We start from the raw sequence: 23,989 nt of genomic DNA on the forward strand, positions 1-23,989 counted from the left end.
ACTATCTAAGAATTTAAATGAACAGTGAGAATGAAAGCCTAACTGAAGTAAATTGACAGGGCGTATTTCAAGGGTTACGTGTGACCATTTACCAACCATCGTACGGTTCTCATTGCCACATTGCCACGTTATGTTATTTTCTTATAAACTAAAATTTTCCACTTTCTGTTTTAGGTATATACTGTAATCGAACCTGGGACGGGGTGATGTGTTGGCCGGACGCCCCAGCGGGCACTACCAGCATCCAGCCCTGTGCCGACTATATCCATGGGTTCGATACAAGCAGTAAGTGTCCTTATGAAAACTGAACAAGAAAAATTAGTTTTGTCTACAGGATCTTTTATTTCGGCACGAGTTTATATACGATAAGACTGGATACGATGACACAACTGTCTCAAGAGAATTCAACTTTCTTCTCATTGTGTTATTTAATGTACACAAATTAGCCTTAAACACACTTCAGACTGATTTAGTATACACAAATCAGTCTTATACACACTTCAGACTGATTTAGTGTACACAAATTAGACTTATACACCTTTCAGACTAATTTAGTGTACACAAATTAGTCTTATACACACTTCAGCACATCCGACTTATGCGTACTTCTTCACACGCAAACCGGATCGGTGTTTTATCCCTTTTAAGCCCATTAACAATGATATTTCTAGGAGTCCAGTCATTTCATGTATTTTTTCACGGTCTTATATAGCCTTAAAAGAATAAAACAAATGATGCACCACCGGCTTCGGAACCACGACTGTCCGCTTTGGCCGTGTCATAGCATCCCGAACAGCAAAGTTTCACCCTCATTAAATCCTTTACTCTCGAAAGCTGGGCTACGGGGTTATGACAGACAATACCATGTCTGACGCATCGCCTGTCAAAACAATTTTTACGGCGATGCCGGATAGGCCACAGAAAATTTTGAGGCATGGCCATCGACTTGTTCAATAAATTAGAGCTCTCGTTTCGTGAGCAGCGAAGCAGTTTCAATGTAGACGTCAAAATCATTACTATACCAAATTGTTTGGTGGTTTGTGTCACGTTGTTGTGGGAATTGACCTTGGGATTAATGACACCGGTGCAAGAAAGTCTGTTTCGAGGCAGAAATTTATGCTACTTTCCGTGTGATACAAAATCTGCAAATCTACAGCACATACTTTTGTAGATAATCGGCTCTGTGCTTCAGGTACTTTATATGCTTTCTTAAGTTCTTTGATACTTGGTAGTTTGGTAAACGTCGTTTCGGGAATTGGCCTTGTGATTATTGCCGTATAACGTCTATCTTGGTTGACGGCTAATATAACAATGCTTGTTTTGGCGCATAGATTGTAAATCTCCCTTATTCAGTATGCCACAGAGTATGTTTTGTGTTTATTCGGTGAATACTCGTATCTGTCTAGCGATTATTTATCACTATTATCGTGTGACCATTGGTAATCGATCACACCGTACATCAAATGTAATGTAAAAAGTTCTATACCTACAGAAATTATATTAACTCTGTGGAATAGAAATAAAAAAAAACTTTATAAGCTAAAAGTACATATTTATATTACACGTTAATTTTACACCAGATGTTAAGTTTCACTTACAGACATTATATTTACTTACATTAACTGTTTGAAATAAAGAGAATAAAGAAACAGAATGTCTTGATATGCTAAAAGGACATCTTTATGCCAGATGTTCAGTTTTACTTACTGAAAATATATTTATTTACATTAACTCTTTGAAATAAAGAGAATAAAGAAACAGAATGTCTTGAAGCTGAAGGACAAAGCTGTTAGAGAAGAAAGAAGGGCTTTTTTCCTGTGAAAGAAGGTCAAGTTAAATTGATTTACTTTTTCGTTACTATGACGTTCTCAGAAGACAGGTGGTATCGGCATCTGACTGAGATTTATAAGGGGGATAACTTCAGTTACGTGAGTGGACTCGTTTATGTCGAACTTGTGGACATAAATCCGTGTTTGTGGCCGCTTGGAGCTAACAGGGGAGATAAGCCGGGTATCATTTGCGAGTACAGATTGCTGACTGGCTGTCACTTCCGGTGCAGCTGATAGACGGCCCGGCGAAGAAACGCTCATTTATCTGTCTCGCCTGTACAATCATATTGTAATTAGAGATAATGTCTCCTTGTTCTTCCAGCTGTAGATTCACGAAGGATCGCAGAAAAAAACCCGTCCGCTAGAATGGGATTCACGGAATGTCCACTTATCTGTTTCGAAGAGCCAGACTTGTTGGCATTTCTCACGTTTTGACAGTAGCGATAACTCTAGTTGCGTTTTCCGGCCGCCAGGGCTCATTTAGACATCACCATGGTACATTTCCTAAGGGCTTGTCATTTCTTTCCCGCTGCCATCAAGGCCATTGCAAGATAAGGTAAAGAGTACAGTGTGTTTGTTGTGACAAAGCTGATATCATTGATGTCGAAACATAAATAGCACCATCGGTTTACTAACCCCTGGATACACAGACCATATATTTTTAGGTCAAAAAGGTCGGCTGTATAACACATGATCATTACATGCACTATGTAGCTTTAAATATTGTCTTGCGTTAGAAATGATTTATAGAAACCCATTGCGTCATTGACAGTGAAAAATGGAAAATGTTTCATTGCTGGTAGGCGTGTGTGGCTCCATACATTTTAGCGGTACTGCATTACATGTATAGCACAAAACAAAGCTACTGCTTATCACTGACTGTGGATCGCTTAAGCTTCGGCTTCTATAGTTTCTATTTTGACATTGTAAATTATCCTTACTTGGACAGCAACATATCAAAGGGCATATGGCGTGTACATAGCTCGATTTTGTAGCATTTGTAAGATCCTGCGTGTTGCGTGAAGGTTTCAATCAACGTCACAAGTTAGTATTGCAAAAACCAGTGTCGTGGCTATTCCGTCAAATGCCTTCAATCTAAGTTTTACAATAACTATAATTCCCTTGTAAGAAAATATGGACACAGCCTCCAGAATCTGTGACCGTCCCGATTGCACAGTTGGTAGAGCGTCCGGTTCAGGAGCGGTGGATCCGGGATCAATCCTGGGTCGAGTCACACCTAAGTCTTTAAAAGAGGACGTTGCAGCTTCCTCGCTTGACGTTCAGCATGAAAGGGATAGTGCACGACTGGTGTTATTTATTTATTTGATTGGTGTTTTACGCCGTACTCAAGAATATTTCACTTATCCCACGGCGGCCAGCATTATGGTGGGTGGAAACCGGCAGAGCCGGGGGGAAACCCACGACCATCCGCAGGTTGCTGCATACCTTCCCACGTACGGCCGGAGAAGAGGCCAATATGAGCTGGACTTGAACTCACAGCGAACGCATTGGTGAGAGACTCCTGGGTCATGCACGACTGGTGACCCGTATTAGTATAATGGCTCGGGTGGTGCGGCTTGCCTTCGGTAAGTCGTCTGAATGAAGCAGCACTAGACAAAAGAGCAGTGGAAATCCGTCCTGCAACAAGGAGGCATATTACATGCACTCTAAGGATTCCTTCGTCGTCATATGACTGAAAAATTGTTAAGTACGACGTTAACCCCTAAGCACTCACTTCACTCACTCCAGAATCTGTGCAGCTCTACTTCATGTTTGTGTCTAATTACGCTTAACCCCGGGCCAGGGGCGGCATTCTTATCACCTTCCATGCTCATTTCGTTTTTTTTTTTGTTGTTGTTGTTGTTTTTTGTTCACGCATATTCTCTTGCAATTTAGTTCCCATTAGTGAATGTTATTGCGCAAATTTGCAGTAAATTGCGCTTATTCCCGGATAAAGGTGAACACGTGGGACTTGTCGTCTTGCACTGTATAAGGTCCCTCGTTAGTTTAATGGTGAAACGAAAATTCCAGTTAAAATGACCATCCCATCCCCCACCCCCCAACCACCACCCCCAACCTGAATGACCCAGCTTGATCGACTGACAGATATTGTCAGCGATTTATCGCGGCTAAAAATATCAGACCTTCAGTCAGTTGTTGGGCATTTAACCATTTTTTTTTATCCCAGCTAGATACTGTGCATCTATAACGACTTGCTATATTAAACTGTAGCTGTTATGGATGCTGACTCTTTCCCTGAGAATCACCGTGAGTCCTCCAGCAAAGTCCGTCAAAATCCCTGAAAGCTTACACGTGAGAAATAGGGTGCGCAGACATTGCTCAGTGTAGACACCGGGAGTTAATGGCGATGACTGATTATCAAATTCCGATTACCGTACATGTTCATACCATTCATCGTTTGATTTCATACCGCTTATCATACAATTACGTACAAACCAATGCTTGCTTTCATACCGTTCATCGTACACTTTCATACATTATATTCTTGAATTTCATACATACCCGTACGTGGGAAGGTCTGCCAGCAACCTGCGAATGTTCGTGTGTTTCCCCCGAGCTCTGCACGGTTTCCTCCCACCATAATGCTGGCCGCCGTCGTATAAGTGAAATATTCTTGAGTACGGCGTAAAACACCAATGAAATAACTAAATAAATAAATCATACATACCCTCGTAGAATTTCAGTCCAAATCTTTGAGGCATTTAATTCTACAAGGATGAAAAATCTTATTGATTTTAACGAATATTATTGAATGACTTCACATTGTTTCGTCCTTTAACTCAACAGAAACCGTTACCCGGGTTTGTTTACCACACGGAGAATGGATGATCAGTGAGCTAACCAACTCCAGCTGGTCAAACTACACGGCCTGTTTCGCCAGGCCGACACCTGATGCCGATGGTTTACCGAAACTAGCTGAGGGAGTAGCGGTAAGTCATTCCGCATTCCATTTATTTTTTGATACAAAACATTGAGGCATAATGGCAGAAGACACGTTCCTAACCACAGAAAATGTTTATTCGCATCGGCTGGTTGAATGTCGTTTAAGATGTAAAGCGTACACAATACGCGCGTACATTCACACAGTCTGTCACCTTCCTCCGATTTCTCACCCCTCCCTGCAGGATTATGAAGCAACGGATGAAATATACATTTGTATACCATTTTAAATTTCGTTCTTATAGACTAATACCAGGTGGTCTGTACCTCTTAATATTGTACGTCTTAATTATATTGTACGAAAGGGACATTCGTATACCAGTGCGCAACAAAATGGGCATTCCAGGTCAATAATCGCGAGTCTAAAATTTAACGGCTCAGAAAAATGGGAGTATTTCTCCTCAGAAATTAGGATCGCTCACTATTGGTAATTTATCTCGAAGTATGAGGATTTAAGGAATTGTTGCTTCTAGTTCTACGATTGTTTTTACTCATATACTACCAGGCAAAAGAAAGGTTTCACCCACTTCTTGAGCCCATAAAAGAAAAACAAAGGCAGATATAATAATTAAGAGGATTGGTTTATAAACAGAAATCATTGTGAAATATTCTCTGAAAAATGCTTTAAAATATTGGCATTCAATTGGCCGCAAACACAATGAAAGAGACAAGGGGTCAGAAGAAAAAATTACACAAATGTAAAGTTAACTGGCAAGTGCATGTAAAGTCACAGTATCCACAGAAATGAAGGACTACAGTCATCAGTAGCGAGTGTGGCCACCCTGGGCATCAATGCAAGCAAGCACACGCCTCAGCATTGACGTCGTCAGTCGCCGGATGACGTCAACAGGGATAAGGTTCCATAGGTTTAACAGAGCTTGCTCAAGTTCCTGTTGGTAGTTGGAGGAGGCACCAGCTGTCTCAAACGGCGGTCAAGGTGATCCCAGAGATGCTCAATGGGGTTCATGTCTGGTGAGTTGGCTGGCCAGGGCAACACGATGACGTTTGCGGTCTCGAGGTAGTCTGTAACAATGCGGGCAGTGTGAGGTCTTGCGTTGTCGTGTTGCAAGATCGATCCTCTTGGCTGTCGTTGGAGGAATGGAACGACGACAGGTCTCAGTACCTCATCAAGGTATCGCTGGCCAGTCAGATTACCTCACACAATAACCAGCTGCGTCTTCATTTGGTCATAAATCCCTCCCCAAACCATGACGCCTCCGCCACCAAACGGATAAACCTCTCTTACGCAGTTTGGCGCAAGACGCTCGCCTCTTCGTCGGAAAACTCGAACTCTGCCATCGTTCCTGAATAGACAGAACCTGCTCTCGTCTGTAAAGAGCACTCTTGCCCAGTCACGTCGCTGCCACCGACGTACAATACGTGCCCATCGCAATCTGCGTTGACGGTGTAAAAGGGTCAAGGCCATCCCACGGAAGGGGCGGTAAGGTCGTAAACCAGCTGAACGAAGACGACACAGTGTTGTTCTGGGGCTGATGACATGGCCTAGTGCCGTCGACGCTGTTGACGTCGCCGTGACGAATCGGTTTCGAAGGTGGATCTGCCGGATGTAGCGATCTTCAGCCGCAGTTGTTACCCTCGGTCTTCCCGATCTTGGTCTGTCTTGGGTCTGGCCTGTCTGCTGATAGCGTATCAACAACCTCCTGATGGTGGTTTGGCTGCAGTTGAACGTTCTTGCAATGTGACGTTGCGAGACTCCCATGGTGGACATACCGATGGCCTGGTTTCGTTGCGCTTGCGTAAGTCTTGGCATACTCTTGGTGTTTTTTCGGTCACTGAATGTCTGCTCTTTCGAGCAAGAGTATTTATGCAACATTACCGGACGTGCATCACGAGCCATGCTTCAAAAGGACGTTTTGCATGTAGTGGCAATTTCACAATTCCAATTGCTGCGTTCGTGACGATGCGTTCTGGTAGAGGAAACGATGCAGTCATACACTAAGTCCTGCTTAGAATCAAACCCGGAACCGCGCTTTTACTTTTTTTATGACAAAAAATACGGTGAAACCTTTCTTTTGCCTGGTAGTTTAGATATCAAACTAGGATTTCGAACAAGTTGGTCTGATTATGAATGAGTTAATGGAATGTTGCGGGCTGAAATGGTTGGTAACCCTGCAAATTGCTTTCCTACCAATATATTGTTACTGCTCTTTTTAGGTAGAACCTCGCCGACCGTTAGTGTTAGTGCTTAAAATCGCGGTTTAGACTTACGAATCCTAGGGCTATATTCGCTGTGTATCTTTTGCAAATCAGCTGTATTTGCAGTGAGCTCTACAAGATGGTTGTCTCCCAGTGTTTCGCGTGGAAGTCCAGTTTACAAGCTTGTATAAATGGTAAACAAATTGCCAAACTCAAATTCGGTGGTTGGCAGCCAGGAAGAATCGCAACCCATTTTCTAACACTACAATATGAGCGTTACTACGACAGTACATACAACTATTGCATACAACTGTAGGACAGCTGGTACAAAGGTAAATTATCTGTATAATTACACAGTTGGCTCCTTTTGGTATTTGCAGTCGTATTTGATATATGTTTGTAATTATTTTTATTGATTGATTTCACTATTTTCACTAATAAAATGGCGGTCAGTTTTATGATGGGTTGAGGAAAACGGGATGCCCAGGGGATCACCGATCTTTAACAAGTTATGACGAACCTTTCCACATATGACGTACCGAGATAAACACCATATTGATGGAATACATGACAACTTCGAAGAACGTTAGACTATGCAGACGGCAACAAGAGCGTTGTCGACGGCCTATTGTCAATAAGTACCTACGAACAGTGAGATCAGTAAGTCGTTAATCGTAAGGAACATGGGTTGTCAGTAGGACTGGAAGACAGCTAGAGCTAACAATATATATTTACGTCCACAAAAATTGCAAGTTAAACCACCGCACTTTATTTGCCTAATTTTCTTCAAGACATAGCGCCAGGGGCATGTATACCCCATGTGGGACATTGCTAAATTTTAAGCATTAATATGCGCCAAGGAAGCCTATGCAACCATCCTCCGTTCCTCCGTTTCACTCGTTTGTTCGATGATAAAAAAGATTGATAACACGGTCCTGCTCGTAACCCATTGTCGTTTTCCTGAAGAGGTGTCGGCGCAACAAGACATTCAGCGCACAGGCGTTAGCCGGATCACAAAGAAAGATTGTTCCAGATACTGCACTCACCACGATAAACCATGAAGTCTTGTCTAAACGAAAGAAGTGCCTAATTTTCGTCCATCAGCGTGGTGTTGGAGTTATCTCATGTCTTCGGTATGAGGCAATAACATATTTTGTTGCATTTGTAGTTCAGTGGTAACTAACTTTCATCCACCAGTGTGGTATTATGGTTATCTTATGTCGCAGTATCAACTTAACAAAATGACACGGTCTCGGTATGAGGCAATAACATATTTCGTTCCATTTGTAGTTCGAAATGATCAGCGAAATTCACTGTTTGTAAGCCGCCAGATTGCTGTGATCTGAATTGGGAACAGGACAGCGGTAGACTAGATATAGTATGCTTGTACTAAGCCGGCTTTGTTTGTCTCGCTTAGATCTTAAAGTCTTATTCATTATTATAAGAGGTTTAACGCATATATAAATAATCCTTTTTAGACAACGATGGTTGGGTATTCACTTAGACCAGGGGCCGTTTCCACAAAATTAAATTTTAAAAACTCTGTACGATGCTTAGTTTTTGATACTGAAAAATGAAATTTGGGTACATTGTGTTAAGGCAACTTTGATGAGAGGACAAAATTTTAATGTTTACAAAACAAAAACAGGCTTCAGATCGCATTTCAAAGTCTGAGTTAAGTCAGGAATGGCTGGATTCTGCCACAAAGGCCTGGCTAAAGTAAACCGATACGAGGCTGCACTTCGTGACTATTTGCCAACCATCACAATGTCGTCGATGCTGTCTATGTGATAGCCTTAAATAAGGTATAAGATTACGACACTGATCGTTACCACAGGACCTAATACTCAAGTCTCCCAACCACCAAAACATATTTGTACTTAGGGACGTAACCTCCTCACGCTATGCAGACATTCGGTTTTAAACGCACCCGAAATAATCCGTTATCAGGGAGCAAATTTTAGAATAGATCAAAAACGCTTATTTCTTATATTAACGGTTTGACAGGAAGCAAAAATGACGACAGTGCTAGGAGATAAGCGATGTCCCGATCGTGGTTTGCTGTTGTGTGGACAGGCTGATGATGTGTAGAGCCCACGATCCCTCGGCTTTTTATACTACCCTGTGTTTCGCGCACAGTTCTAAAAAAGCCATCTTAATCAAAAAGCACATTTGGTTACGAGAGCAGTCAGTTATATAGCTTGTTGTTTTCCATTTGCAAAAATACCGTTTTAATATCCAGTTAAATATGTTGTATTTATTGACAACAGGTGCCAACCGTAATAATAAACTCCGGCATGTGTGTTTAATGAAAAATTTAATAGCATGTGCTTGACTCGAAATGCCAACGGCATTTTGTTTAAAACACAAACAAGGCTGTGGTTCCCGCAAAGTTCATAAACAAGAATAAATGATCATCCTGCACTTATAAACGGAGATCTGAAAATAACAGAATTTTATCAAAGCTACCCGTTACTGATATTATGTCGTAATTCATGTTATGTATCTTATTGACCTTACAACCTTGGGAGAGAGAGCTCTCCAACAATACTGACAAGATTCCTATGATGTCGATCATGGGGAGAATTGCAGGCGACATTAAATTAAATGATTTGACTGAATTAAATAAATGGGGAACCTTTCACACCTAAAGTTATTCCGATCAAAGCCTACAACACAGATTAGTCCCCTTTTGAGATAATGATTTGTTGTCAAACTGCTGACATTTCTCATGTTTTGCCAGAGAAAATTACATCTAAATGTATACTTTTTGATCGAATTCACTAGAGATTTAGGGTAATATGTCATTAACGGAACTATGACAAAGCCCCACCCCCGCACCCGCAAAAGCCCACAAAGGAAGAAAACCAAGACAAAATAAGAGGATTTCTGTGTAAAATGGATAAATGGAGACTTTATTCGTTGCTGGAACATCTGCTTCAGATATCAGATTCTTGGAAAGGCAGAATGGCAGAGCTATCAACATGGAAAATGTGTACGAATCCGTCAAAAAATGGTCTGATAAGGACTTGCATGTGCAGTGTTCTGCCTGGTCGTCATGGAATTTATCCGCAGCCTCCCGTATTGGGGCCACCTGACGGATTGAAGCATCCTGCAAGAGGACATCTATCTGCCTTTTGAAAAAAAGACAGAACCACTGCCTACGGTTGTGTCTGGACAAGAAGCAAGATATATTTTTCGGTTTTTCGTCTTTAAGGAACATTCCCACCGTTCTAGCCTTTAATATTAGCTGCAATCGAAAGATCAACCTATTTATACCTATACATATTTATACATTTTTTCTTCAGCCAAAAAGGGTTTTTACTGCATCACCAGTATTATATTTGTCAGTTGTGTATCGTCCACAGTCGCGCTTGCGCGCTGTTCCTTCGCTCTCTCCATCTCTTCCGGCTTGGGTTTTGTACCTACATGCTGTTGTTACGGATCGATTAATAAAGCTCTTTACTCCGACGAACCTGACGTCTCCAGTTAATCGTGTGCCAAGCTAACTTCGAAGGTATCCTGCCTTACTGACGCATATCTGAATCCCACAGCCTCAACGCCCGCTCTATGTTCCCTCGCACTACTAGCAAATTTTACACAGAAATTTTGAACAACACACAGGTGACGAGGGTCATGGTAATGAGGCAGGAAGACCTTTTAGAAAGCCCAAAACTCTGTGAAAACAGTTTCTTCTACCTTTTCCTACATATGCAGACATTTTCTTTATTCAAACGGTAGATAGTTTGGTACAATGTTGTTCTTCGGGTGTGGATATGAGAGGTCAAAACACGTTGTGGCCGACAGAAGAAATCATTTGACCCCCAAGCCCCCCCCCCCCTCCCTCCAAGCTGAAAAGGTTGTTTCGAATACCGTCAAACAGTTTATCTCCTTTTTCCCATTTCTCACCCATCGTCTGTCTATTTTCGGATGGGTCACGGCAGTTTTCTTACAAAACACAAGGAACATACCCCATTTAAAGCTCGCTCTTATTTTCTAGACCCATGCACGTGATCTTATACAAGTCATATATTTGCCGGCTCAGTAAAATTCATTTTTGTCTCTGTTGGTTACTTACCTCAAAATGAAAGACTGACTGTGGTTTTTAACGCAATATTCACTAATTTTTTATTTGTACAAGGACGGCCTACTTAATAATGCATGGAGGGAACGAAATTGCCCGGGGTAAACCACTAATCACTGACTAACACTGTGTGACGCATAGATATACTCAGCTTGTGTTATCTTTCTTTTCAATTTTGGTGAAACATTTTTTTTTGTTTAAAAACATAGGTCTTAGTTTTGAAATATTCATTTATTACATCTGTCCACGTCTGATGGACAGATATATTCAGCTTGTGTTATCTTTCTTTTCATTTTTGGTGACTCATTTTTTTTTTGTTTTTGCTGAAAACCAAGATCTTTGTTTTCGAAAATTCATTTGTAACATTTCAATCTTATGAAACGTGGGAAGTCGAATACATCACTGTACTTTGTAAGCAGAGTTGACTGTAGTCTGTTCTACGTTTAAGTCAGCAATTGCAACATTGCGACACCATCGTTACCATTGTAGCTTATCTCCGGAACCTCCCCCCCCCCCCCAAAATTAAGATGTTATGATTTACAATGCAAATTCCTCGTGCAGTGTTATCATTCAATTTCATCGCACGCGCAACTTTCCGTAATCAAAGAGCAAAGTTGATGGCTAACAAGTACTTACCTGTTATGATGGCGGCATGGCAGGCGGCAAAAATCACTACGTTGCAGATAAACAGTTTCCGGATTATGGGACGCTGTGATCAAAATAGTTTTATCATGTTTGCAGCCTCGGTCTTTTTATACCTTGTGCTTCGTACTCAGTTCGTAAAATGCCATCTTGATTCAGTTTGGATAACAGTCAGTTATTTACATTGTTATCGTCCGTTTGGAAAATCACCGTTTTAACATACGATCAAAAATCTGTGCCATGTGTAATTGTAATCTCCTATTTCGAGAGCCACGGATTTGCAGTTGCAATAGCACTTGTTTTAATGAAAATGTGCAATATTATGTGTTTGGCTCTAAATGTCGATAACATTTTGTTTAAAAGAAGTCTGTGGTTTTGTCAAAGCACATAAACAAACATATAGCAGCAGCCCGGATGTATAAATGGTGATTTGAAGGTAACAAATTTTTTTTGCACTTAAAAATGACTTGTAAGGTTGGTAGTCTGTCTTGTATAGAAGCCGTGATGCTTTGGTGGACCTTGTGTGTGTGTGACTCCCCTTTCCCGAGTAGTAACGAAGATGTGACTAGGAAAACGGGGAGTGAATGTAACAGGGTGATATTTCATAGGCCTATCTACCTCTGGGTTGGAGGGAATTTCCCATTAGTCCAGTGGTAGATGTGTGAACTCCAAACCGATAAATCGCTGTCATCTCGTCGTTTCGAATTAATTCTACGGCTATGAAGTCTAACAATTAGCAATTAACATTCTTGCATTTTGAAAGCTTAATCTACATAAGCCATGGTGTTATGGGGGCGTGTATTTTGCTACTGTTTAAGCATTTACATGAACAATTAGAGTTATTATCTGACCGAGGTAAACTGACATTAGGAGATTGTATTTCACCAGTTACGTGTGACCAGTTGTCGATTATCACACTGCCGCCGCTGCACTGGTTTTACTCCCATTGCTGTATGCCTTTCAGTATCATGTTTATTATGCTTACTTGTGAGCCTGCGTTCCTATGATATATTGACAATATTCCTACAATGCGTTCCTATGATATATTGACAATATTCCTACAATGCGTTCCTATGATATATTGACAATATTCCTACAATGCGTTCCTATGATATATTGACAATATTCCTACAATGCGTTCCTATGATATATTGACAATATTCCTATAATGCGTGCCTATGATATATTGACAATATTCCTGCAATGCGCTCCTATGATATATTGGCAATATTCCTATAATTTGCTCCTATGATATATTGGCAATATTCCTACAATGCGTTCCTATGATATAATGACAATATTCCTATAATGCGTGCCTATGATATATTGACAATATTCCTGCAATGCGCTCCTATGATATATTGGCAATATTCCTATAATTTGCTCCTATGATATATTGGCAATATTCCTACAATGCGTTCCTATGATATAATGACAATATTCCTATAATGCGTGCCTATGATATATTGACAATATTCCTGCAATGCGTTCCTATGATATATTGACAATATTCCTACAATGCGTTCCTATGATATATTGACAATATTCCTATAATGCGTGCCTATGATATATTGACAATATTCCTGCAATGCGCTCCTATGATATATTGGCAATATTCCTACAATGCGTTCCTATGATATAATGACAATATTCCTACAATGCGTTCCTATGATATATTGACAATATTCCTATAATGCGTGTCTATGATATATTGACAATATTCCTACAATGCGTTCCTATGATATATTGACAATATTCCTATAATGGGTTCCTATGATATATTGACAATATTCCTATAATGTTGATAATGGTCTAACATGGATGCAAATTTAAATTAAATGATATAATAGAGTCAAATAAGTAGTGAACCTTTCCCATTTGATGTTATCCCGGCCACAGCTGCGTGTAAGATTATTTACATCTCCTTTTGTCAGGATGATTTATGAGCAAACTTGTTGAGTTACAAGAGCAAAATGGCCAGTATCCAGATGAACTAGACGGTAGGGCCGGCCAGTGAGAGGGAAAAGCTACACCGTTTGAGGTTAAATGAGCGCAGTGATTTTCCTCACTATCATGTAGAACAATACATGTAACATGACCACAATTTTCTGACTTGTTGCTACCGGAAGGGAAGTCATATAGCTTGTGATTCACCTTGGTAATTTTATGGAGATTGGGTAGAAACTCTGGGCAGAAAAAATTCGGATACATTTGAACTAGGTGCAAAATAACTGCGCAGAACTAGGGATTTCATAAAAATCCAAATCCCGCACATTTCTCGCGATACCATCGCGATATCGGAACGGCAACTGAACATGGTTGTTTATAATAATCCCAGGCGACCTTAACTTGACACAGTAGCTAAGTGCGTGGTTCAATTATTTTTGACCCATGAGTGGTTTGAAAGGTTATTTGATTTACGTTTTGTATATTCCACTGGCCTGTAGTTGATTCACGTACAAATGTCTAGCCTAATTATCAGCAGAATTATGGCGTGTCAGTGTATACTGAATGTCTTGTCCACAGGCAAAACGCTACATGTACAGGGTCTAAATGTGTCAACGGTCGCTGTGAGTTCAAGTCCAGCTCATGCTGGCTTCCTCTCCGGCCGTAAGTGGGAAGGCCTGCTAGCAACCTGCGGGTGGCCGTGGGTTTCCCCCGGGCTGTGCCCGGTTTCCACCCATCATAATGCTGGCCGCCATCGTATAAGTGAAATATTCTTGAGTACGGCGTAAAACACCAATCAAATAAATAAATGTGTCGACAATCACATATTTAGATTAGAAATTTATTTGTATGTAGTGCTAAGTTCGTTAGTAGAAATTGCATTATGTACAGTAATTTTGGACATGGCGTTAAATCTCATCAAATAAATTAATCAACAAATAAATAAACATTCCCATTACGAGTAAACTACAGGCGAATCCGCAGCAGCTGATTATGAAGTATCGGTGGAGTTTAGGCAAACATTATACTGGGGCCAGAACCTCAGTTCGGCAGAATGGCCAAGAAGTCTTTCAATGTAGTCGCTGTGAGTACAAGTCCATCTCACGCTGGCTTCCTCCCCGGTCGAACATGGGAAGGTTTTCCAGCAACTTGTCATGGTCATGGGTTTCCCTCGTCCTCTGCCCTTTTTCCTCTCAGCGTAATGCCGATCGCCGTCCTTTATGTTAAATATTCTTGAGTACGGTGTACGGCGTTAAAAAAAACAACAAAATCAAATAAATAAATAAATAAATCAACCAAAGGATACAGATGCGTACAAATCCTATGACACAGAACGTGTCCTATTTTTTGGACTGGTGGCATTTGTCGAGCCGATACTACAAACCGCACCTCCTGAATTTAGCTTATAGGTCATACTGAAATGTCAGATAATGCCTTCCCAGAAGACACAGTCTAATGTAAGAATCTCACAGGGACAATTCAAGTGACGGTTCGCGCCGGCCATCATGCAAACTCTTGACCAATGAAATCAAGAGTTCGAATCCATCTTTATTAGTTATCTACCTGGCTGAGGGAGGTGGGTTATTCCTCGCTCTCCGATTTGGCTCCTCCCGGGAAGATGTTAGGCCTAACAATTTTGACACTTTCGCTTCACGACCGTAGTCAATCATACCGGCCAAATTAGTCAGCATATTCTCGGACGCTGCAATATCCAAGCCTGCTCCTTGCGAGAACTACCCTTAGACTAAGTCCTCAACATATTCCACCACTCATATAGTTGTAGGTTTTGACACATTTGTGTTCTGGTTTCCTGATTTACAGGTAGGTTGTTTGAACTTCATATATAGCTCCACATGGGCAATACATTTTAGCCTTTAAACTCCCATGAATTACTCATCTGCAACTAAAAAAAAACTCATCTTTATTCATTCGTTGCACTTCAAACACCTAATTCTTGTACAGAAAGATCGACGGAGCAATCAGCGTGGAAAAGTGTGTAGGCATCCATCAAATATGGGTCTGATCCGGATTTGCACGTGCATAGATCTCCGTTTTCGTTCTGAAATACATCCCCAGCCTTGAATATTGGGCCACCTGAGGGATTGGGACAACCTACAAGAGGAGAATGATTTGACATTGTGACTATGCCTGTAATTATGCCTGGGTTGTAAATAAGATATATTGCCGCAACAGAAACCAGGCATTCAAACATTACCGACAGTTCATCTGACTGAGCAGTTCGTAAAACTGCATGATGTTCACGAGATGTGATACGTTGAAATGTTGACCTCTAGATCTAAATGAAGTAGAATGACTGATATTATTTTCTAATTAGATAGTTATAAGATTTTATCATTAAATCAACAAGAAAGGCCCAAATTATTATACTGTCACAACTGTGACTGTTTATCGTATGCTTAAGGATTGCAGAGCAGTGACTTCGTATGTTACGCCGCTTCGGGACCGGTAGATCCAGCATCAATCCTTGACCGAGTCACACCTAAGACTTTAAAAGAGGAAGTTGTAACTTCCTCGCTTGGCGTTCAGCAAGAAGGGGATAGTGCAACGACTGGTTGACCCGTATCAGTATAATGGCTCGGGCGGGGCGGCTTACTTGCCTTCGGTATGTCGTCTCAGTGAAGCAGCACTGAATAAAAGAGCGGTGGAAATCCGTCCTGCAACAAGGAGGCACATTACACGTACATGCACCCGAAGGATTCCTTCGTCGTCATATGACTGAAAAATTGTTGAGTACGACGTTAAACCCCAAGCACTCACTCACTCACTCGTATGTTACGGAGTTGTAAATCATAGTGGTGGCAAAAGACATTGTGGGAGGTTGACATCTTTGATATGCAAATCACGAACTGCATGTGGCAATCCATGTACTATGGGTGACAACTGCAACCCGGGAAATGGCTGAGAAAACGTTGAGCTATGAAGTAAAAAAACTTGCTGGGTCTTTGATATGCAGATCGCTACCGCCGACTGGCTATCTGAGTGCTGTGTGCGGCCACTGCAACCGTATGATTGGCCAAAAACTTGGAATTGGACACCGATCCCCTTTTTCAATACTTTTTAAATTTTACAGACGAAGTAAAAATAACCTAATACACAAGTAAAAGTTATTTATACACCTAAAAACTTTGTAATTCGACATATTTACCGGAGCATATAGATCGATTTAAGGGAACGTTTCCTGGCTATATTTTGGAAGAATGAAACTAACCGAATTTGTGACGTCACTCTCTTGGGCCAAAAAGTTTATTCACTCTATGTCTGAAAGTAACGGTAGAGTTTCTAATCTATATTCGCATGCTCCATTTAGCATATTACAGCGCATGCGTCGCTCTTTACGCTCACTCTTTACTCCTCATAAGCGAATTTTCTACAGGAATTTTAAACATCGCCAAGGTCACTGGGATCATATATTTTACTCATATCCAAGCATTCTCTTTTATCTAAAGGGTAGTTCATTTAGTACGGTGTTGGTCTTTGCACGTGAGTTCAAATCCCGCTGTGACCCACAGAGAAAATCCTGCGACTGTTATACAAGTTCTGCGTAAGTGCAGAGAGAATGTTTACCGTTCCAAAGACAGTGGCTAATGGGGGCGGATGGGTTATCCCCTTCCCAGAAGTACAGCAGGCTCTCAGGGTAGATACATTCACACAGTTTATCTCCTTCCTCCCATTCCTCGCCCAGACTGTGCGTATTTTCAGATCCATCACTGCAGTATTCTGAAGCAATACATGAAACATACACCGTTTAAAGTTCACTCCTGTTGGCTAATACCACGTGGACCTTTACGAGTCATACGTTTAACAACACATTACAGTAAGCAAGCTTACAAGATTTTTTTCATAATTACTCACTGTTTGTTATTCACATCAAAATTCAAGGAATGAAAGATTGACTGATTGGTTTTTATTTGTACAATTGCGGACTACTTCATGATGCGTGGAGAAAACGGAGATGCCAAGAGTAAACCACCGATTATTGGCAAGTAACTTAAGAACATTTCTACGTCTGATGGAAAGATGTACTCAGCTTGTGTTATTTTTGGTGGCTAATTTTGTTTTGTTTGTTTTTTTTTTCGCTGAAAAACCAAGATCTTTGTGTTCAAATTTTCATTTGTAACATTTAAGTCTCTTAAAACGCGAAAAGTCGAATATATCACTGTTCTTTGTCAGGAGAGTTGACTCTAGCCTATTAAACTAACAGAATATATACTGTTCTGTACTTAATCTATGGATGGAAACAGACATTCCTATACCAGGCTTCACCCAATAAGGATGTTCCGGGTCAGTAACCGCAAGGCCAATTCCCAAAACGACGTTTAAAACAAATCAACAGTTTTTAATGATGTAAGAAAGACGCAAGGTATTTTCTAAGTGACTAAATGAAATCAGTATTCAAACCGTGTGATATGTCAGCATATAGGGGAAATTATGTATCTCAGTTGAGATTTGATTGCAACAGTTCATATATCCAAAGTGGTGATGTTGTTCAAAATCCTGAATACACGGCCGCTAGCCCTGGGGTAAGCGGAATTACACATACTCACCAAGCAGAGTGGCAAAGATTCTGGACGCTCTGGCCATATTTACTTACAAGAGAATTATACTCATTGTATAACTGAAGAAACTTAGAGCGAAGGAGTTGGATGGAATAACCTTGACCCACTAGTTTTTGCAGTAATAAGTCGTGACGTTGTTTGTCACATAACACACATGATCTAACAAATGCTACACGCCATATGCAGGAGCCTTCGGTATATCACTGTCCCAGTAGGGATAATTTACAATGTCAAAATTGAAACTCCCTGTTGTCGTAAAGTCTGCGAGAGAGGAAATCGTTTTGGTCTTTGTACAAATATAGGTCCAGATAAAATGTACTATCTGGAGAGTCTGCGGCTTTCCTTTAAATTAAATCCAGCGAAGATGGATATATATCTTTCACAGCCTTTGCTATACATGATTGTTTAAAGCTAGCAGGTCATCAATATATCGTTTAGTCAATGAGACAAAAAGCGGCCACCAGATGTCAGCAGTTGCAAGATTGTGATACTCTCGTTACCATTGCACCTTATCTCCCGACTCCCCCACCTCCGAAAAAAAAAGATGTTATGATTTACAATTACAACGCGACTTCCTCGCGCTATGTAGTCTTTCCGTTTCAACGCTCACGAAACTTTCCATAATCAGAGAACAATTTTGAGGGTAAACAAGAACTTACCTGTTATGATCTCGGCCTGACAGGCGGTAAAAAGCACTACAGTGCAGATAAGCAGTTTTCTAATCATGGTTCCGTGTTGTGAAGACAGTCTGATGATGTGTGCAGCCCATGAATCCCCGGCCTTTTTATACCTTGTGTTTAGTGCACAATTCTCAAAATGACATCTCGATTTAGTTATGACAGCAGTCAATTATTTGCGTTGTTATCTTCCGTTTGGAAAAATACCATTTTAATATCCGATGACACATGTTGCATGTATTGGCAACATATGCCAATTGTAATTAAAATGTATCATACCCAGAGCCACGGAGAGCCTGCGGTTTTGTCAAAGCACGTAGACAAACGTAGTAGCATCGTCCATGCTTAAGAGGCGATTTGAAGGTAACGGAATGTGTTTACACTTAAAAATGACTTCTAAGGTTGGTGATCTGCTTTGTATAGCAGGCCATGATGCTTTGGTGGACCTTGTATGTGTTTGACTATCCTCTCCTGGATAGTCACGTGGACGTGACAAGGAAAATGGCATGTGAATGTAACAGGGTGACACATAAGCGATATTTACCTCCAGGCTGTAGGAAATTTCTCTTTAACCAAGTGGTAGATGCGTACTCCAAAACCGAGAGATCACTGCCATGTCATGCTTTTGAGTAACTCTCCGCCAATGACGTCTAATAATTTGCAGTTAACTTCAGTGCATACCAAATTCTGCTTAAGGCATGGTACTATGGAGTGTGTTATTTATTACTGAGCTGAGGTAAACTGACACGGAGAGAGCGTGTTTCACCGGTTACGTGTAACCATTTGCCAGTTATCACACTGTACTACCTTGTGAGGCTGTGTTCCTATAATATATTGACAATATTCCAATAATGTTGATAATGATTTAATATACAGGCGAAATTAGATGAAATGATATGACTGAATCAAATAAAGGATACTTTTCTCATCTAAAGTTATTCCGACCACTTCTACGTGTAGCCTGGTACACTGTTTATCCCTCCCTATGTGAGGATGATTTATGGTGTTATGAGGTATGGGGTTATTTCTCCTGTATAACGACAGAAAAATGGCCAGTATCCGCGTGAACTAGACGGTAGGGTCGGCCACAGCGGGGGAGAAGCTGCACCGTTTGAGGTTACTTGAGCGCGGCGATTTTCCTTGCTATTTTTGTGAGAAATTTATCGTCTTTAACCCCAAACTCTTGGTCTTTGTTCTGCCATAACACACGCCAGCGCAGCGCAGTGACACAGGAGCCTCTCACCAATGCGGTCATTGTGAGTTCAAGTCCAGCTCATACTGGCTTCCTCTCCGGCCGTACGTGGGAAGGTCTTCTAGCAACATGCGCATTTTTCGTGGGTTTTCCGTGGCTCTTCCCGGTTTCCTCTCACCACAATGCTGATCGCCGTCGTAAAAGTGAAATATTCTTGAGTACGGCGTAAAACACCAATCAAAAAAATCAATCAATCAATATATGCGTACAAACCCTATGACAGAACTTGTCCCATGTTTTTGACTGGTGACATTTGTCGAGCCGATGCAAGACACTGCACCGCCCGAATTTAGCTTATAGGTCATACTGAAATGTCAGGTAATGCCTTCCCAGAAGACACAGTCTAAAGTAAGAGTCTCACAAGGACAGGTAAAGTGATGGTTCGCGCCGGCCATCATGCAAACTCTTGACCAATGACATCAAGAGTTCGTATCCATCTTTATTAGTTAGCTACCTGGCTGAGCTAGGTGGCTTATTCCTCGCACTCCAGTTTGGCTTCTCCCCAGAAATCGTTGAATACGTGTCAAATTCTGGAGCTAAGCGTTAAACACCAATCCATTAAATAAGTCATCGCTAGTCGATGTCAGGCCGAGCAATTTTGACACTTTCGCTTCACGACCATAGTCAATCATACCGGCCAAATTAGTCAGGATATTCTTGGACGCTGCAATATCCAAGCCTGCTTCGTGCGAGAACTACCCTTAGACTAAGTCCTCAATAAATTCCACCACACATACAGCGCAGATTTTAAGATATTTCTATTGTGCTTTTTTGATTTACATGTAGGTTGGTTAAAATCCCATGAATTACTCATTTGCAACAAAAAAAACCCCATCTTAATTCATTTGTTGCACTTCTTGTACAGAAAGATCGACGGAGCAATCAGCGTGGAAAAGTGTGTAGGCATCCATCAAATATGGGTCTGATCCGGATTTGCACGTGCATAGATCTCCGTTTTCGTTCTGAAATACATCCCCAGCCTTGAATATTGGGCCACCTGAGGGATTGGGACAACCTACAAGAGGAGAATGATTTGACATTGTGATTAGTACTGTGATTATGCCTGGGTTGTAAATAAGATATATTGCCGCAATAGAAACCAGGCATTCAAACATTACCGGCAGTTCACCTGACTGAGCAGTTCATAAAACTGCATGATGTTCACGAGATGTGATACGTTGAAATGTTGACCTCTAGATCTAAATAAAGTAGAATGATTGATATTATTTTCTAATTAGATAGTTCTAAGATTTTACCACTAAACATCTTTGATATGCAAATCACGAACAGCATTTGGCAATCCATGTAGTATGGTAGCAACTGCAACCATGTAAATGGCTGAGGAGATGTTGGTCTTTGGTCTTTGACACGCAGATCGCTACGGACAATTGGCTATATGTGTACTCTGTGCGGCACACCGCAACCCTATGAATGGCCAAAAGCTTGAACCAAATTGGGTACCGACACTGCTGTTTACACAGTCTGATCGCCCTTTCTCAGTACTTTTTACAGGTGAGGTAAAAATAACTTGGTACACAAGTAACAGTTATTTATACACCTGAAACACTTTGTAATTTGACATATTTACCAGAAAATATCCTTTGCATATAGATCGATTTAAAGAAACGTGTCCTGACCTTATTTTGGAAGAATGAGACTAACCGAATTTGTGACACCAATCTCTTGAGCCAAAAATTTATTCACTGAAACTAAGGTAGAGTTTCTAATCTATATTCGCATGCTCTCTTCAGCACATTAAAGTGAATGCGTTTCTCTTTACGCTGGCTCTACATTTATTGTCACCATTAGCAAATTTTCTACAGAAATTTTAAACATGTCAAGGTCACTGGGATCATATATTTTACTCATATCCAAGCATTCTCTTTTATCTAAAGGGTAGTTTATTTAGTACGGGTCTTTGCACGTAGATTTGTGAGTTCAAATCCTGCTGTGACCCACAGGGAAAATCCTGCGACTGTTATCCAAGTTATGCGCAAGTGCGAAGACAATGCTTACCGTTCCAAAGACAGTGGCTAATGGGGGCGGATGGGTTATCCCCTTCCCAGAAGTACATCAGGCTCTCAGGGTAGATACATTCACACAGTTTATCTCCCTGCTCCCATTCCTCACCCAGCCCATGCCTTCTTCCGAATTTGTCCCTGCAGTATTCTGAAGCAATACATGAAACATACACCGTTTAAAGATCGCACCCATTGGCTAACAGAACGTGATCTTGTGTGAGTCATTTGTTTTAACGACACAGTACAATATGAATTTTAAATTAACACGATGACTGTCAGTTTTATAAAGCGTGCCCGCGGAGTATACCACCGATTATTGGCAATTCACTGACGAACATTTCCACGTGTGACTTAGTTTATGTTGTTATTTTCCGTATTGGTTCGTCAACGTGATGAAGAATGTCTTTCATTGTACATCGCATCACAATAAAAGCTTTAGTTTTCGAATGTATTGTTGCAACAAATTAACATGGTTGCATTTTTTTAAGTTTTATAAAAAGTGGGAAGACGAATATATCACTGAATATCTTAGTAATGAGGGTTGATTATAGCCTGTTGACTGAATATATATATATAATATATATATATATATATATATTCCCTTCTATGCGTGTCAGCATTCATAAGATGGCGACACTATCGTTGCTACAGCACCCTGTTCCCCAATCTCGCAACCAAAAGTTGTTTTGATTTATATTTACAATGCACCCTCTTCATTCTTCATGTACATTTATTCCATTTAAACTGAAACTTTCGGAAATCTTAGAACGAAAATATACTCACCTCTTAAACCGGCGGCCTGACAGGCGGCAAATAGCACTACAGTGCAGATAAGCACTTTTCCGATCATGGTTCGCTGTTGTAAGGACAGTCTAATAATGTGTACAGCTCACGATTCCTCGGCTTTTTTTATACCTCCTGTTTCGTGGACAGTTTGGAGAAGGTCATCTCAGTTAAGGGCACGTTTACTTAAAATAGCGGCCACTTATATGCTTTATTATCTTCATTATGAAAGAAAATATCGTTTTAATATCCCACTAAATACATCTGTAAATGATTTGTTTCCCTTATTATCAGCATGCACCAATTGTCTGCAATCATAACTTGTTATTTTAACTGCTACGGTTTTGCATGCACCTACAAAAAAGGCATTTATGTTTGTGAAACACTATAATAGATATGGGAAGGGTATCTGAGTATGGTTGTCCCTAATGTCCCCTAATTGTTTATGACCTGGCATCGACCCAGTGGCTCAGCACGAGGCTTCATTGGCATTGACCTACATGTATAAGTAAGTAGTCTGAAATGTCACAGAATGTACGTTTATTGTCCACTCCTTTATTAAATGAGCAGATATCTACCCTGTGTATCTATCTATTTATTTATTTATTTGATTGGTGTGTTACGCTGTACTCAAGAATATTTCACTTATACGACGGCGGCCAGCTTTATGGTGGGAGGAAACCGGGCAGAGCCCGGGGGAAACCCACATGTATTTATTTATTTATTTGTCTATTGACCGGTGTTTACGCCGTACTCAAGAAACCCACGACCATCCGCAGGCGTATGTATTATATTAATTTGAATGGTGTTTTATGCCGTAATCAAGAATATTTCACTTATACGACGACGAAAATCCACGGCCATCCGCAAGTTACTGTCAGACCTTCTCACGTACGGCCGGAGACAAAGTCCCTATGTTACATATATCAATATCCTTGTGAGTGAATATTATTTAGGTTATAAATTAATGTAACGGTATAAGTATGTATAAACATTGTAATGATTAAACTGGAGAAACACTGATTATAACTGAGAACTGTTCGATTTAGTTATTTGATT

The 23,989-nt window shown here is 40.7% G+C and overlaps 3 protein-coding genes across 3 annotated transcripts in view; 1 reads left to right on the plus strand and 2 right to left on the minus strand.

Annotated features, from left to right (window-relative positions):
- The window catches only part of LOC135477607 (secretin receptor-like), a 60,893-nt gene that overhangs the window by 14,791 nt on the left and 22,113 nt on the right, over window positions 1-23,989 (plus strand). The window contains exons 3-4 of the mRNA XM_064757773.1: window positions 175-285; window positions 4,638-4,780. Coding sequence (XP_064613843.1) covers window positions 175-285; window positions 4,638-4,780 — 254 coding nt within the window. The remainder of the gene's footprint in view (window positions 1-174; window positions 286-4,637; window positions 4,781-23,989) is intronic.
- Window positions 15,015-18,987, minus strand: LOC135477609 (uncharacterized). Its single transcript, XM_064757775.1, has 3 exons — window positions 18,857-18,987; window positions 17,206-17,358; window positions 15,015-15,732 (listed from the first exon to the last, which is right to left on the minus strand). Exons 1-3 carry the CDS (start codon window positions 18,921-18,923, stop codon window positions 15,560-15,562), a joined length of 393 nt encoding a protein of 130 aa, XP_064613845.1. The 5' UTR covers window positions 18,924-18,987; the 3' UTR covers window positions 15,015-15,559.
- Window positions 20,867-23,083, minus strand: LOC135477608 (uncharacterized). Its single transcript, XM_064757774.1, has 3 exons — window positions 22,931-23,083; window positions 22,143-22,295; window positions 20,867-21,141 (listed from the first exon to the last, which is right to left on the minus strand). Exons 1-3 carry the CDS (start codon window positions 22,995-22,997, stop codon window positions 20,963-20,965), a joined length of 399 nt encoding a protein of 132 aa, XP_064613844.1. The 5' UTR covers window positions 22,998-23,083; the 3' UTR covers window positions 20,867-20,962.

Source organism: Liolophura sinensis, chromosome 11, assembly GCF_032854445.1.
Source record: "Liolophura sinensis isolate JHLJ2023 chromosome 11, CUHK_Ljap_v2, whole genome shotgun sequence".
Classification (NCBI taxonomy): Eukaryota; Metazoa; Mollusca; class Polyplacophora; order Chitonida; family Chitonidae; genus Liolophura; species Liolophura sinensis.